The sequence below is a fragment of the Cornus florida genome, unplaced genomic scaffold (genome assembly GCF_030987335.1).
Source record: "Cornus florida cultivar Cherokee Brave unplaced genomic scaffold, ASM3098733v1 CherokeeBrave_3.0.0_Hap2_Chr05, whole genome shotgun sequence".
Lineage (NCBI taxonomy): Eukaryota > Viridiplantae > Streptophyta > Magnoliopsida > Cornales > Cornaceae > Cornus > Cornus florida.
Genome location: NW_026775575.1, coordinates 77,341,091 through 77,355,960, shown reverse-complemented (window position 1 = coordinate 77,355,960; position 14,870 = coordinate 77,341,091). Strand labels below are relative to the sequence as shown.

General features: G+C 36.4%; 1 protein-coding gene across 4 annotated transcripts; it reads right to left on the bottom strand.

The window, feature by feature from the left end:
• Positions 1-843: 843 nt before the first annotated feature.
• On the bottom strand, positions 844-13,964 carry LOC132306958 (serine/threonine-protein phosphatase BSL1-like). Of its 4 annotated transcripts, none has more exons than XM_059804569.1 (21): positions 13,354-13,964; positions 13,197-13,257; positions 12,985-13,063; positions 12,775-12,854; positions 12,599-12,693; positions 11,249-11,348; positions 10,389-10,458; positions 9,705-9,806; positions 9,360-9,441; positions 9,079-9,249; positions 7,367-7,562; positions 7,074-7,278; positions 6,824-6,991; positions 6,486-6,724; positions 4,626-4,710; positions 4,426-4,524; positions 4,158-4,357; positions 4,009-4,084; positions 1,856-1,991; positions 1,634-1,773; positions 844-1,493 (listed from the first exon to the last, which is right to left on the bottom strand). In XM_059804569.1, the coding sequence occupies exons 1-21, from the start codon at positions 13,559-13,561 to the stop codon at positions 1,410-1,412; spliced, it is 2,676 nt and encodes an 891-aa protein (XP_059660552.1). In that variant the 5' UTR covers positions 13,562-13,964; the 3' UTR covers positions 844-1,409. The 4 variants fall into 4 exon arrangements, with proteins under 4 accessions (XP_059660552.1, XP_059660554.1, XP_059660553.1 ...); XM_059804571.1 differs by having other exon boundaries at positions 7,367-7,556; XM_059804570.1 differs by having other exon boundaries at positions 7,074-7,275; positions 13,354-13,963.
• Positions 13,965-14,870: the final 906 nt, after the last annotated feature.

The window sequence follows — 14,870 nt, the reverse complement described above, 5'->3', positions numbered from 1 at the left end:
ACGGCTCTTTGACTACTCACAGGAGCCTGTGTGGGGGGCTGTCGGTTTTCACAACAAACAGCACGGCTCATCCAGAAAAGGATTTTATTAAATAGCCTTTCTGCAAGAAGAATTTGCTAAAACCAGTATACCAAGTCCACAATAATGAAAATCCATACTGTGAAAGACTAAAGAAAATATCAGTATGTAATGTGCTATCTAACATACTGATATAAAGAAGAGAGAAGAAAATGGAGACGAGCAGATATATGTCTTATACGAGTTTCATAATCAGACCCCAAGTATAAAGAAGAGAGAATAAAATGGAGACGCGCAGATATATGTCTTCAACAGAAGCACCCATTTCAGATATATAACAAGGAGGGGAAAAAGTCAGATATATAGTTGACTGTTCTATAATGATCAAATTAGTGTAAAAAGAACCAAGTAAATCTCCTAATCCTTTTAAGGCGACGGGAGGAGATCAAGGTAAAAAGTGTGCGAGTAATTTCTCAGGAAAAGAAAAAAAAAAAAAAAAAAAAAAAAAACAAAGCAACAGTCAATAGCTTTGTTAAAACGAACAAATGTATATATATGAAGTTACTAATATACACCAAGCTCATGTGTGTACATGAGCAATAACAGTTCAATAAATGCATGAATGCTTGAAGTCATCAAAATTCGTAAACAAAATATTGAAATCCCAGCTTCTACCATGAACTTGATCTAAAAATCAAATAAATGATGAGAGATAGACAACCCAATAACATAATTAGCAGCCACACCAATGAACTGACTGGGGAAATCATGGTGTCCATCACCCTTCACAAAGTAGATTTATATATACACACACACACACATATATATATGTATAAAAAAGATATTTTATATGTAAATACATTGGTGATATTGACCACTACACAAAGAAGATATGTGTAATTTGATTTCTCAATTATATCACAATACACAAACCTATATGACCACTTTTACCTGTACTTTTTTGTTATGGACACTGAGGGAACTCCCCATCACCTCCACTGGATTAATAATACAAATACTATCAAAAGGATTTGGAGTATGCATAAATAAATTGGAAAGCACGATTAACACACCTTGGCTAACAGCAAATACTTACAACATCCTGAAGCTATGTGTACACAAGTGAAGCCGCCTCTTCCAAGACTTGGTTTGGGGGAAGTATGATCAACATGCATTGGCTACCAGCTAACTGTTCTACCATTCTCAAGCTGTGAACAAGTGAACCCTCCTCTTCCAAGACTCGGTATCTTCATAAACACAACACTGCTTACTGTATTATTGTAAAATATGACGGAATTCCTTGTTCATGAACTGGCTCCCATCATGTCGCCTTGTAAATTTGGGATTCCCACTTCAGAAAATGGTATAATATGTAAATCAATCATAAGACTTCAAATATATGCAAGTGAGCTCCGGTCATGGTCTGGCTGTGGGCGACCTCTAGTGGGTGTCGGTGGCCTTTGAATGTTAAGCTCCTGCAGGGACCAAGCCAAGCCAACACAGGTATATTATGAGCCAACCAAACAAATTCTGTGTTTTATGGTTGGATTTGAATCCAGCATATCAAAAGGCCTAGCTGCCCAAAAGAAAATGCAGGCTTATCAACAAATTTTACCTGCATCCATGTGTCTTCTGTGACACGTTCTGGAGATGTCTCAGGTGAATGAAGGGGAGGTGGCAGAGGATGAATCAATTTTGGAACCACAACCAACCCCCTGCCGATTACCAGTATTGCTCCAGCATTGTTGGCAGTCCCTAGATGCTTTAACCAATTAGACTGCAAATGACAGGACTGGGAAAAAAAAAAAAAAAAAAACTCGAACCTGTCATTGCTTACCACAATAGTTGGTTGCCGAAAAAAGAGTGATTAATTGACCCTGAGCAAACCGTTCAAACCCGTCCATAACGCATTCGTGGGCTCTTATGATGAGTTGTAATTTGTTCTTCTTACAGAAATCTGTGACCCGGTCAGGCTGCAAGTAATGGTAATAGATTATGGTCTAATGATAGAACTAAATGCATATGTGAGTGTGGAACTTTTCATGATTAGCAAACAGTGTCCGCAAGTGCGTGCTCATACTGAAATTATTTACTCTACAAAAATGAATTACTGAAAGGGAACATTTATTTTATAGCAAGTATTATAAGAAGGCTGCTGATATTGGCGCTCCAACAAAGTACTCATGCACTCCACTATTATTTGAAAAAAAAAAAAAAAAAAAATTATAAAAAAATCCCTAAACTTGATGCTTTGTTCTTATAATTTTTTTTAATGCCATAATTGTCCTTCATCTTCTCTATTTCACGTTATCTAAATATTCAATCATACAAAATCTCTCTTAGGTTTCTTCCTCTAAAATGCTTTTCATATTATCTCTCTAAAAAACTCTTTACCGTCGAGAATCATAACACCACCTCTGTTCACTGGTCTCTGATCCCCGAACTTTTCTGCGTGATACAACACAGCGGATGCACCTTCACCCAAATCCTGATATACTAATTTGAATTCAAGGTATCAAATAGAATACATAAATACACACACGTGTGTGTGTCCACATGTGTGTACGAAAAGGATGAGTGTTATGCTTTAAGAGATTCGTGTGTGTGAGAGAGAAGGGATGTGATGAGTTTTGGAGGATTATTAAAATTACAGGTTATTTTCTTTTGATCAATTACAATTGATGAGATAATCATAATTAATCACACCATTTGAAACAGAGTTTGATTTAGAAACTGACTCTATTTTCTCTCACTAACATCATCCACATTGTAGAGAGAAGGTGAATTTCACTAGCATAATAAAATTCATGGGTGAAGTCAAAACGTTTAGATTACAAGGATGCTTATATCAAAAGTTAAATCTACCATAGGCCACAAAAACTAAATATCTGGAAGGAGCGGAGGGGCTGGGGAATACCATGTTTCATCTACATAGCACAAAACTTGTTTCTGTCCAGAGCCCGAAGAGACCTTATATTACATAAGCTCTTCCTGCTATAAAGTCGATCCCTATGCTAGCTTTGACATGTTCAAATAAAGATGTTGATTCCATTGTTCATCGAAGGAGAGGTCACAAGAATATAATGGTCTATCGTTTTTAAGAGTCTCTCCGAAGGTTTTGAATCAGAGTAAGAAGAAATGTTTTGTCTAGGGAACTGTAAGGTCATTGGCTATCAAAGGCCTGATTTGCAGTTGTATTTCTTGTATGGGAAATAGTGGAGTTTGTTGATTCAGATAATTTTGTATGTTCATGTCATTATCCTAGTAGATGGGAAATCTGTGGCATTGAACACGAAACTGAAATAACTCGTACCCGTAAAGAGAAGATTGATCAAAACCCATTAAGGGCAATTATGGCATTAAAAAATATAATGTGTGGTGTAGGGACTTATTTGTAACTTTATTTTAAAAGAAAATAAGAGTTGAGTGCTATATACAATGTTGGAGTGCCAATATCAGCTCCCTTATAAAATAGTATTAAGAATTGTATACAACCAGAAAACCAAGTTTTCCAAAGAGAGAAATTTAGATCAACATCTTTTAAACAGCCAGCAATTCGTAATTAAGTTACCAAGTTTGCTCCGTAACTACCACATAGCTTATTTGGGTCTTAAATATTGAAGGGTGTGGTTAAAATGGGAATAGATAAGAAATAAATCTTATTTATAATTCCCTGGGTCAATGTTGTTGGCTTTAACCATAAAGTTAACAGGGATCTATGGAGTATCTACCATATTATCACATCAAGAATGCACAGTGTCTTGCTACCCATACAGTTAATCACCAATCTTTGAGTAATGGAATATAAATTTTTCAACAGTTACATCCTTGAGGTCAGAGAATCAAGGATCTTTAAAAATCAAGAATATCAGGGCAGAAGAAGAGGCATCCTGCATGTCATCCACACATACAAGACACGTGAATTGCTAAATGAGAAAATAAAATCACATGCCCATTCTGAGTATGTACATTGAATCATAACATACGTACCCCAAAGGAGACAAGACCGGGCCCTCTAGCATTTGGTCTCAGACCCTCTACACTATCATTTTCCGTCGGATCCGACCTGTGCAAAACATGAAATAATGTAGACAACATTGAATTGAAACTTATTAAGTACAAAATGAGCTAAAACATACCATAAAAGATCCATTAGAATGATAGATCCACCATCCATTGTTATTGGTCTTTCTAATTTCTCTATCTGTTCTACAGAATGTATAGATCTCCCTATGCCACCATGCATACAGATAATTTTTTTCTCAATAAGTGCAGCAAGCGGAAGATAGTTGAAAAGTTGATTGAACCGTGTCCATGCCCAAATCCCATCATTCTCTCCCTACATACACAGTTACTGTTACTACATTTACAGCCTTCAAAAGAGAAATGTTTGCAGTTAATCTATACCATTCTCTCAATGCATTCAAGACGGAAACCAAAGAGCGCATTTATATCTGAAGCCTCATGATTCCCTCGTATTAAGTGCACATTGTCAGGAAACTCGATCTGGAAATTATAACAAAGGAACATCGGGATCAGAAAAAAAAAAAAAAAAAAGGGTGGCCAGACAAAACCAATTACTAAAATAGTTTAAGGCAGAGGCTTGCCTTTAGAGCAAGGAGCAAAGTGATGGTCTCAAGGCTGTGCTGTCCTCGATCAACATAATCACCCAGAAATAAATAGTCAATATACCTGAAATATAGAAAGCAGTGTCGATAAAACAAGGCCAGCAAAAGGTTTACAGAAGTATTTATTCAGATTCTTAATTTACAAATGTAGCTAATAGCTAGAAGCATCCAATCAAAGGGACCATTTCAAGGAACAGAAATAACAAGAATATCCACATCGGGCTAAAGCAATATCTGCATGGACATATGCAAAGTGGCCCATGAGTCATAACTATCACCTGAGGCAATAACCCTCCCCATCACCCTCATGCCAAGAATTATAGCTCCTATCTAAGAGTTTTTACATCCACACCTAATCAGAAACAAGAATTGAACCCCACAGCACAATGTGTAGCACTTCAGTGACCTAAGCACAAAGCTATCTGAACTCTAGATTGACAGCTGCAGTCAAGAGATTAGCTTAAATTCAGGCGTGGGTGAAAAGTATGGGTTGCTTAGCTTGAAATATGGATCCTAATTACACAGCATTCCAAAAAATAATCATTGTCATCAAAGTAAAAGTCTGCCCATGTGTCAAGCATTCGAAACCTTTTCCCCAAAACAGATGATTCTATGCTTGCATCAGACATGTACAATATTGGATTATTCTGAGAGAACCCTGTTAAAAGAATATAGCATGCTCAACACTTTTGATTGATAGTTACGGTGCCTTACTTCAACCAACATTGACTTCTAATTTCTGATATTAAATTAAGTTGCATAATATTTTCCTAAAATTTTTCCATGAAGGATCTTTCAAATTAGTTTGCTCCATATGTTGCTTTAAGAAAAATTGTGCCATGGCCTACTTATTTTATTTGTGACAGAAGCATGAATCTGGCTCCATATCAGCAAATTCAGTTGAAGGTTCATAATTTAATGCCTTTCACCAACTCTATGTGTCTCCTCCTACATTTTTCAAATATTATCGATTTCCAATCTTAAGATTAGACGATCTAGATAATGTATTGGACTTAAAACAAAATATAATTATACAAGATCAAATGTGTTGGACTGCAACCAAACCATCGCAATCAAGTTCACATAACTTGCACCTACTTATGCTTCTTAATTATTTTAATTGCATATCCAACCTTTCCACGTCCATTGAAAATTTTACATCATTTTCAACCACTATATATCCTCATCTGACCCTATCTTCAAATCCTCTTCAAGCTCTCCCGTCTTACAAAATTTATTAAGCCAAGATAGTCAACAAAGTTACTATGAGGATGCCCAGTCATCGCACTTGCCTGGCATCTGACCGTAACTAGAGCCTTAATAAAGTCGTAATTAAAATGCATCACAAAATCTCTAGATGTCATCGCATTCCTCCATAATTATAGTAATAAAATTAATTAGTCTCATCCACTAGAGAACCATGCCATTTCAAGATGAAAGACGCCAAGAGGACAAGGTAAATTGGGCAATCAGTAAAATTATATGAAAAGAAAAATGTTCCTATTCAAATCACATGTACAAAATACTATTGTTTAAAAGGCTATTTTAGGTCTCTAGAAACTCTTGAATCCATGTATTAAGGGCACAATGACATATCACATCAACTTATACATATTCTAATGATACAACAACTTGTGTGAGTATGATAAAATTAAAAAATTAAAGCATAATATCTTTGATACTAAAGAGAGTATGTTCCAAACATAGATGTGTCACTTCTAAAGGTTCATGAACTCAAATAACCAGCACATAACAATTCCCAAAATTGTCTCTTTTATTCCCAGAAGTGAAATGGGAGGAAAATATTGGATATTGCTTACAGTCCAATATCAAACTTACGTTATATCTCCTGCAGCGGAAGGAAATCCATATTCATCAAACAGCCGCATTAAATCACCAAACTGTCCATGAAGATCACCAAATACTTTGATGGGAGCTTTCAGTTGAAGAACTGTTGGCTCTTGCATAAAGATCTGTTCAGCAGCATAGCAAAGCTCACCCACTTCATACGAATCCAGAAAAAACCTCCTGTCAGCAGGAGCTTTCCAGTTGCGAGGCCTAAGCAAAGAAGAAATAACCTGTGCAAGAAAACAATGCTAATGAAGGAACACCCCAAAACAATATTTTTCCATTTTTTCAAAAACGAACATTAAAATTAAAAGTTTGGTAATGCCTGCCTTTTTATGCAAGCCTTGAGGAGATCTCTGCCTGGTGAACCTTTTGGTAGGATATGACAGGTCATTATGCAAGGGAAGCATCCGTCTACTCTCATTTTCAAATTGATCCAAGGATAACTGCCTAATTAACCCACCCAGATTTCCTACAGCCTCTCTAGCTACTACGACCTGTAGCATAAGAAACAGCATGATGTCACAGCTTGAAGATGAATGGAACACGATATATAAAACATAGGTGCAGAGAACATACAGCTCTAGGGTGAAGGCGAACATCTAATTCGGTCTCACTACCCTCCGAATTAGTTTCTGCAACTTGTGAGCTGTCATCTGATAGAGATGTTTCTTCTGCAGCAGTGGTAGATACTGCCTGCACAGCTTGCCAGACAGCAGTAGCAGCCTCAGCTTCAGCAGCAGAAGCCTCAGCCAGTTTCTCCATAGATTTTTTATCCATGCTGCTAAAGATGAAAACGTGCCACAAAATTTTTAGAGAAAGTTCCTTTAAAATTCCCATGAAGATATATAGAGTCAGCTACAGAATTGAACCTCGTGCCACCATTTGAGGGGATATCAAGCCTGCCAGCTAAAGTTGGTGTTTGGGCGTATGAATTTAAATTGGAATCTTTTGTTCTGGGACTTGTCACAGTTGAAGCCCTCTCAGATGTTAATATAGGAGAATCAATGTCAGTCTGGATTGGTGAATCTTCCGCAATAAGAAAGTCATCTAAGATCTTGTCTGCACCTAGTAACATAACAGAATTATATGATGCAAAAAAACAAGGGAAGTGAAACATTGAAATTATAACATCAAGATTAAAAATTACTCTGATGCAGAACCAAATCCGTATCATTGTTCATTTTCCAATATTATTTGTATCAGTGGAAGTTAATTGCTTCCAGCAGTAACGAATGCATATTCCTGGTTTTTTTTTGCATAAATGGAAGCAGATAAGCAGGGCACTGAAGCATATGCCTTTAATTTTATTTTTTATTTTAACCTGAAGCATATGCCTTTAAGAAGTGTCCATGTACTGCAACAAAATCCGATGCTTTGGTTGGATCTTCATAGAGATCATTTCCATGGAAAAATGAACATGGAAGGCTAGTGCATGGCCCAATATAGCATTTTCTACGTGACCAGTGGCTTAATGAGAAGATTTTCTTGATGCGAAGGGAAAATTCATTCTCAACTGGTGAGAATTGGGCATCACTTTACCATCTCCTTATCCATTATGATGTTGCTATAGAGTTGTGGCCCTTTACTTTGGCTATGTTGGGGCTTCTGTGGGACTTCCACAATCAGTGGCTAAGCTATTTCATTTTGCAAGGGAGTTATCATGCCCACAGCAAAGGAAATATTGGGAGTCAGCCCATTATGCATTATGTGATGTCTTTGGAAGAAAAAATCAGCGTTCTTTTGAGGGAATTGAATAACCAATCCATAGGTTGGACAGCCATTTTTGGGCCTGCTTTACAATTGAGTGAACCACACGATAGATCAGATTTGGGAGAGCTATTATTGCTGAATGGAGGAGCCAGAGACAAAGTATCTTAATGATTGTTAACTACTAAAGTAGATAAGAATAAATTATAGTATGAAGCCTAGAACGGATGAAGATCATTATGGTATAGCTTACTACGGGGTTTTTTAAAAACGCCTCGGTAAGTCTCAAACAAAATGACCTCTAACATAAGCTAAAACCTAATTGATTATTTCAGGTTATCCTTTCCAAAAAAAAAAAGTAGAGGTGACAACAAAGAATATGAAGGATCACTGTGGACTGGGATTGGGGTAGAGATAGCATCATATTGGAGAGATGAGATGGTGTCTATATATGTAATATAGATATAAATATATATAAATTTACAAATGAAGAAAGAGAAATAACGAAGAAGATAAATATTAAAACAATGCTGTTCAGTTTATGAATGTAATTTGTATTTCACAGGTTTTATTTTTCACTCTTTTTATATTTAAACAAAAGAAAGGAAAACTAGTGACTTCCTGTCGCTAGTAACAGCGACCTGATGTCATGTCCTAAATGGAACTCTTGTATAGTTCCGGAGGTTATACACCATATCAGGGAGTTATCTATCTGCAAACGTAGTGGTTCACAAGGTCATTTTTGTGATCTACCCAAAAAGAAATTATAGTCCTTGCAGTTGTTGAAACCATCCTAGAAATTAGATTCAGACTGCCAGATCTTCTTAACAAAAAGACAGTCTAAGTTCCGCATCTACAAAATTACAGTCATTACCTCCTTTGAGACCACCATAAATATATATCTCACCACCAACAGACGCAGCTGCATGGCGGCAACGACGCATAAGCACCGAAGAAGGATCGTTCTCGGCCAGTCCCTTGCTTGTGCGTGAGTTAATCACCAGCCCATTTCTATCTAACCAAACTCCAGCAGCAGTGTCCAATACTTACAGAGCAGAAATGCAAGCAATAGGATCATGATTGAGGTTTTCCACAATTGAAATGAATTACAATAATCCTTCACTCTGTGGGTTCGGGAAGCAGAACCTAAAATACCTGCAATAGCTGCTTCGGTTTCTACTGCCCGTCCTCCCCTAAGAGCACCTCCCGTAACATGCAATCTAGCACCAACAAATACCTGATAACCAGCAACATTAAGATCATTGACACTAGAAAAATATCAAATTTAAAAAAGCCGAACTCTCAAAATAACAGAAAAGGATATAAAGAATGCCATCAGCTATCCATAATCCAAAGACCAGAAAGTGTGGTCAACGCAAAGAATAATACAAAATCTCCAGTGAAATTAATTAAATAAAAAATAAAAAAAATAAAATAAAAAAAGATATATATAGCTAATGTTCCGTAGATAGAAGCTTCTAGCGTACAGTTATCACTTACCCCAGCATGTTCATACCTTGGCGAAGGAGACACCCCAGGTGCAAGAGTCCACTCCCACTGACCATTCCTATGCATGAGGAGTCCATAAGCATCCGCCAGTGGCTGTAGATGCATGCATACAACAAATAATCTGAGACAATTATACTTCATGAATTCCAAAAGCATTTTTTTACTTCATGAATTCATTCTAGTATAGTGGGCAATGTCTACTCTAACCCCCACCTACCTAATCAATGATGGATCCAAGGAAGGAAAGTCATCACTTTTGGTAAATTATGGCCTAATTTTCACCATTTCCTATTTTGTACTCCTAGTCCTTCTAAAGTTGCATTCTGTATATTCTATCTTAGGCCTACACACACACACACAAAAAAAAAAAAAAATCAATAGAATCAACACCAGAGTGCCTTTCGCGGCAATTTTTCATTATAAAGCGCTCTAAGTTAATTAAATGTAAGCTGTTGTCTTTTTCCTAGGTTTTAATACTTAATGGAGTCGGGTGAGGGGCAGCACCCTAGACCACCGATAAAGTCAGCAAATATCCACGTAAGGTAAACCAGTGAATATAGCATATAAATGATGGTAACAATTTATCCAAATTAGAATATAATATAGTAAACCTCTGTGTCAAAATATTAGCAATTACTGAGTAGTTTAAGTTCCCACAAGAACAATAGGTTATACCATGCCTGCAGAATCTCTTCCACCACAAAGCAAAAACATGCCATCAGAGCGTGCACTACCTGTTGCATACCTACAACAAACAATGTCAAAGTGTTGCCACATCATTCAGATTTCAAGCTCTAAATTACAAGCATAAAAGCCTTTAAAATATTTTGCATATACTCACACCACTCAAAAACTTGAAAAGAAACATCACGCACACATATAGACATTAAATAGAGGCAAAGAATCAATGGTGTTAGATTATGAAAAACTAGAGAGATTTTGTTTGTGAAGGAGGCAATACAAGCAACAGTAGATACCCATTTAATCTTGACGCACCTTTAGACAATATTAACAAAATATGTTAAAGATAAATTTTTCAAAGAAATCAATAAACAATACAAGTGAGCATTCATAACACCATGTATCATGCATTAGCATATTAACTACAAGTGCCAACAATCAGCGACTGAGTATTCGTGTACTAGCTCCTTAAAGCTGAGGATCCCTAAGGACAAGGCTAGTGTCACAAAATATGGGCAATAATCAATGACCACATGGAAAGAAGCAGAAGTTAAAAGGGAATAGAGAAAGCAAGTGAATAAGAAAGGAAGAAAGAAAGGAAGAAAAAACCAAAACGAACTAGTAGCGATGCTGACTTGAGCATGGGTTTGATACACACAAAGCTCTAAGAACTGCAACTGAAAAGTTTTGGGACGAGGTAGGTTCAGGTAGCCCTGCTATGCTAATGTTACATGGAAAATTCAAAACACACAATATTTGTGAGCAGCATCCAGAACCCAAGCATCTGACAGCACTCTATTCAACAGTCATCACAACCCAATTTTAAATTTGTGAAAAAACACATATACACTTACATTCTAGCCGAAGGCCTATCACCTTCTGGATTAAGCCTCTGCCACACATATGGTTTCTGAGCAGTATCCAGAGCCCAAGCATCTGACAGCACTCTTTTCCCTAAAAAAAAATTAAATCACCCTTAGAATGTTCTAGTATTATTAGAAAAAAAATTTTTTTTTTTTTTTTTGGGTAAAACAACATATGGAACACAATCACTTTTTCTTTTCTTTTCTTTTTTTGGATAAATGTAGAGAATCACTAATACTAGACCAAGGGAAGTAGAAGTGGAAAATAGCTGGCACAACCTCTTATTTACTCAAAACTACTTTTATTCGGCCTTGAAATCGCCAACACATAATGGGGATAGATGTAACAAGAACTAAGAGATGGTTGTATGACTAAGAGAGGAATGCAAGCCCCAAGTCAAAAGACCTTAAACCTTTTTCATCTTGAAAAACCAGGCTTGTACGGGGTTACTCTGCATAACCAATAGAATGGAGTGGCTTTTTTTTTTTTAATCCTCCCTAGTCCCTATTACAAAGAATAGCTGGCCAACTTTATTGTACCCCAAAGGATTGGTCATTTAACCTTAGAGAGTTGGCTTCAGGTTTAAATACAGTTCTAAGATAATACTAACCTTGAGGCCTTATCAACTAATCATTGTAGATCACATTTGATTCTCTTATGTGGACAAATGCATACAAGAAAAATGTACAACCCTAGCACAGAATGGGCCTTCAGCCCTCTTCATCTGAGCTCTTCTTATATAGGGTAATTGTGCAGGTTTAATTGTTTGTTGCGTAGTTTAAACTACATAAAGTAGGTTCTGTTTTTGCCAACTGAAGTCAAAGGTAAAATTGCAAGTGCCTCTTGGCCCTCTTCTATAAAGGGTGTTGCTGTCAGACAGGGGATGATCAAAATACAATCCCAGACATTGATGGATTATAATTTGATCCGTGAAGTTGTCCGCAAAGAGTTAATATTAAAGCTTGCTATTTCTGTATACAAAAGTTGAATAAATTCTTTATTCAACTACGTTCATTACTGAGAACTATACAAATTCCCTATGCAATTGACTACATTTTGTTTCACTGACACTCTGAGAAACGCTATTGACTAGTTCCACAGATTCAGAAGGATCATTTATGCAAACATTCTTAATTCTCTTTGCAATCTACGGACATGCCTTATGAAGCCTAAGTTTTTTGGTGATGGTTATACACAACTATCAGACAACTAACCCAATTCGAGTTGAATTTTTTAAAATTCTGAACTTGGCATTGGTATCATATTTCAATTTTAAAAAGAACAACCAACAGATAATAAATAAATTCAAGTGATAAATTTAAAGAGGGAAAACCTCTCACCATCATTGCCACTGACAGTAACAAGGTATCGTTGCGCAACCAAATCCATTACATGGCCATATCGAGGCCCAGGACCTTGTCCTTGAACAAGAACTCTAAACTCAAACCACAGTAGTCAAGTCAAAATTCAACACAACCCAATAGAAGAAAATTCAATTCTATCTCTAGAAGCTTACCTGTGCCACTTGAACTTGTCATTGGTCAAGTCAAGCACGTAGATATCATCTGTTGAATGCCCAGCAGGACCTATACCGCCCTAGAAAAGCAGCATCGATCCATCAAAATTAAATTTAAAAATAAACATAAAAAATCACCCCAAGAAAGAAAAAAAATAAAATAAAATAAAAAATAATCAATCTTTCCCCATAATTCTGCATTTCAATCACCTGAAACACAACCATGGTGCCAACTGCAACCGCGACGTGCGCAGCCCTCGGAGAAGGCGGCTCACCAGCTGGTTGGACTCTAAGTAATATAAACACAACAAAAATCCATAATTAACATTCAATTTTTAAAAATTCGTAGAAAAAAAAAATAAAAAGAAAAAAAAAAAGAAAAAAGAAAAGAAAAGTAGTATTGAAGTATAAACAAGACATGCCTGGTCCATTTTTTGGAGAGAACATCATACGAATGAACAGAATTCGTCACTCCCGCTAACCCTAAAGTAGAATTAACAAATAGTTCAGCAACTTCCAATTGAAGTAAGCAAACATAACATATACATACATAGAGTTTGTAGAGAGAGAGAGTTATACTGATGCCGGGGGCGGATGAGGTGGAACCGCCGCCCTCGATGGCAGTGGCGCCGCCAAAGAGGATGAGGCGGGGGCCGTGGGATTTGGTGGCAGCGACGGCGGTGAGAGAGTGGCTGCAGCGGAAACCAGGAGAGTCGTCGTCGGTGTCCCAATAGGACTCCAAGGCCCGATAAGTCGGAGCCGGGTGGAGCCACGACTTCGAACCCATCAATCAAAACCCAAAAAACTCGGAGATCGAGAGAGTTCAGAAGCAGAACTGCTTACAGAGAGTCCAAAAGAAGAAGAAGATAAAAATGAAGAACCCCAAAAGTGAATTGGATCCAAGTCCCCTCCCGGGTGGTGATGGTGCGACCCGGGATCGGCCGTCGGGTACCACCGAAACCGGAGCCTCTCTCTTTCTCTACTAGCTTGGTGAGCTAGTAGAGTTTGATTTTCCGAGAAAATTGAGGTAATGATGCCATTTTCCTCTTGGTTTGTGAATATATTTACAGACACCAAAGAAATAAAACCCTATGACTATTCGAAGACAATGGAGATTGTGGAAATGGAAATCATATAAAATGGAGCCTTTTTTTTTTCTTTTTTTTTTTTTTTGTGTGTGTGTGTGTGTGTGTGTGTGTGTGTGTGTGTGTGATTATGCGTATCATATGGCATAGCCCTTTGAATTTGGAAAAAGGTTTTTTTTTACCATAAATTCATGGTTGACATTGAGCTTTTAAGGTTGAATAATATCTTCATCAGTCCATTACGTGTCCTAAGAAACTTCTATTTGAGTGGGATGGGACATGTAGGACTAATGATATCTTTGATTGGGAGAGAGAGAATGGAAGGAAAATGAATTGAGATGTTCTAATAACTCATAGCATCTCTGATCATTTTCTATATATTTTTGTTAAATTTAATGTATCATAAATTTATACAAAAAAAAAAAAATTGTATTACCTATTTTTTTTGTATTACCTATTTTTAGTTCTAACAATTATTTTATATTTTTTATGTAAAAAAAAAAATTTCAATAGCAACCAATCATGTATCATACCCAAATCTTACCTAACTTTTACAAACCCACTTGATTCATTTTACTTTTTCGCAATTAAATCTCACGTCTCAATCTTCCTCATTAGGAAAAAAATAATAATTTCTCCCTATATTTCACTTTTTCATCCCGCCAATAGCAAAACTTTCCTACCGCCACCAAAATTCTAATTTAATAACAAATAATAGAATTATGTAGATTAAAATATATATTTAATCTTTAGCTTGCTAGTACATATTTATTTCATTATAATAGAATGTAAAAGAATAAAAAAATCTAAAAAAAACTCTAAAATCTACGGCGATGATTGTAGAAAATAAGATCAAACGTAAGTGATGAATCAAATTATATTTATTAATAAATAAATAAAGAAAATAAGATCAAACGTAAGTGATGAATCAAATTATATTTATTAATAAATAAATAAAAGATGATGGAGCAGTTTTCACCTTACTGCAAGTTGCAGATTCTTTTCTATGGC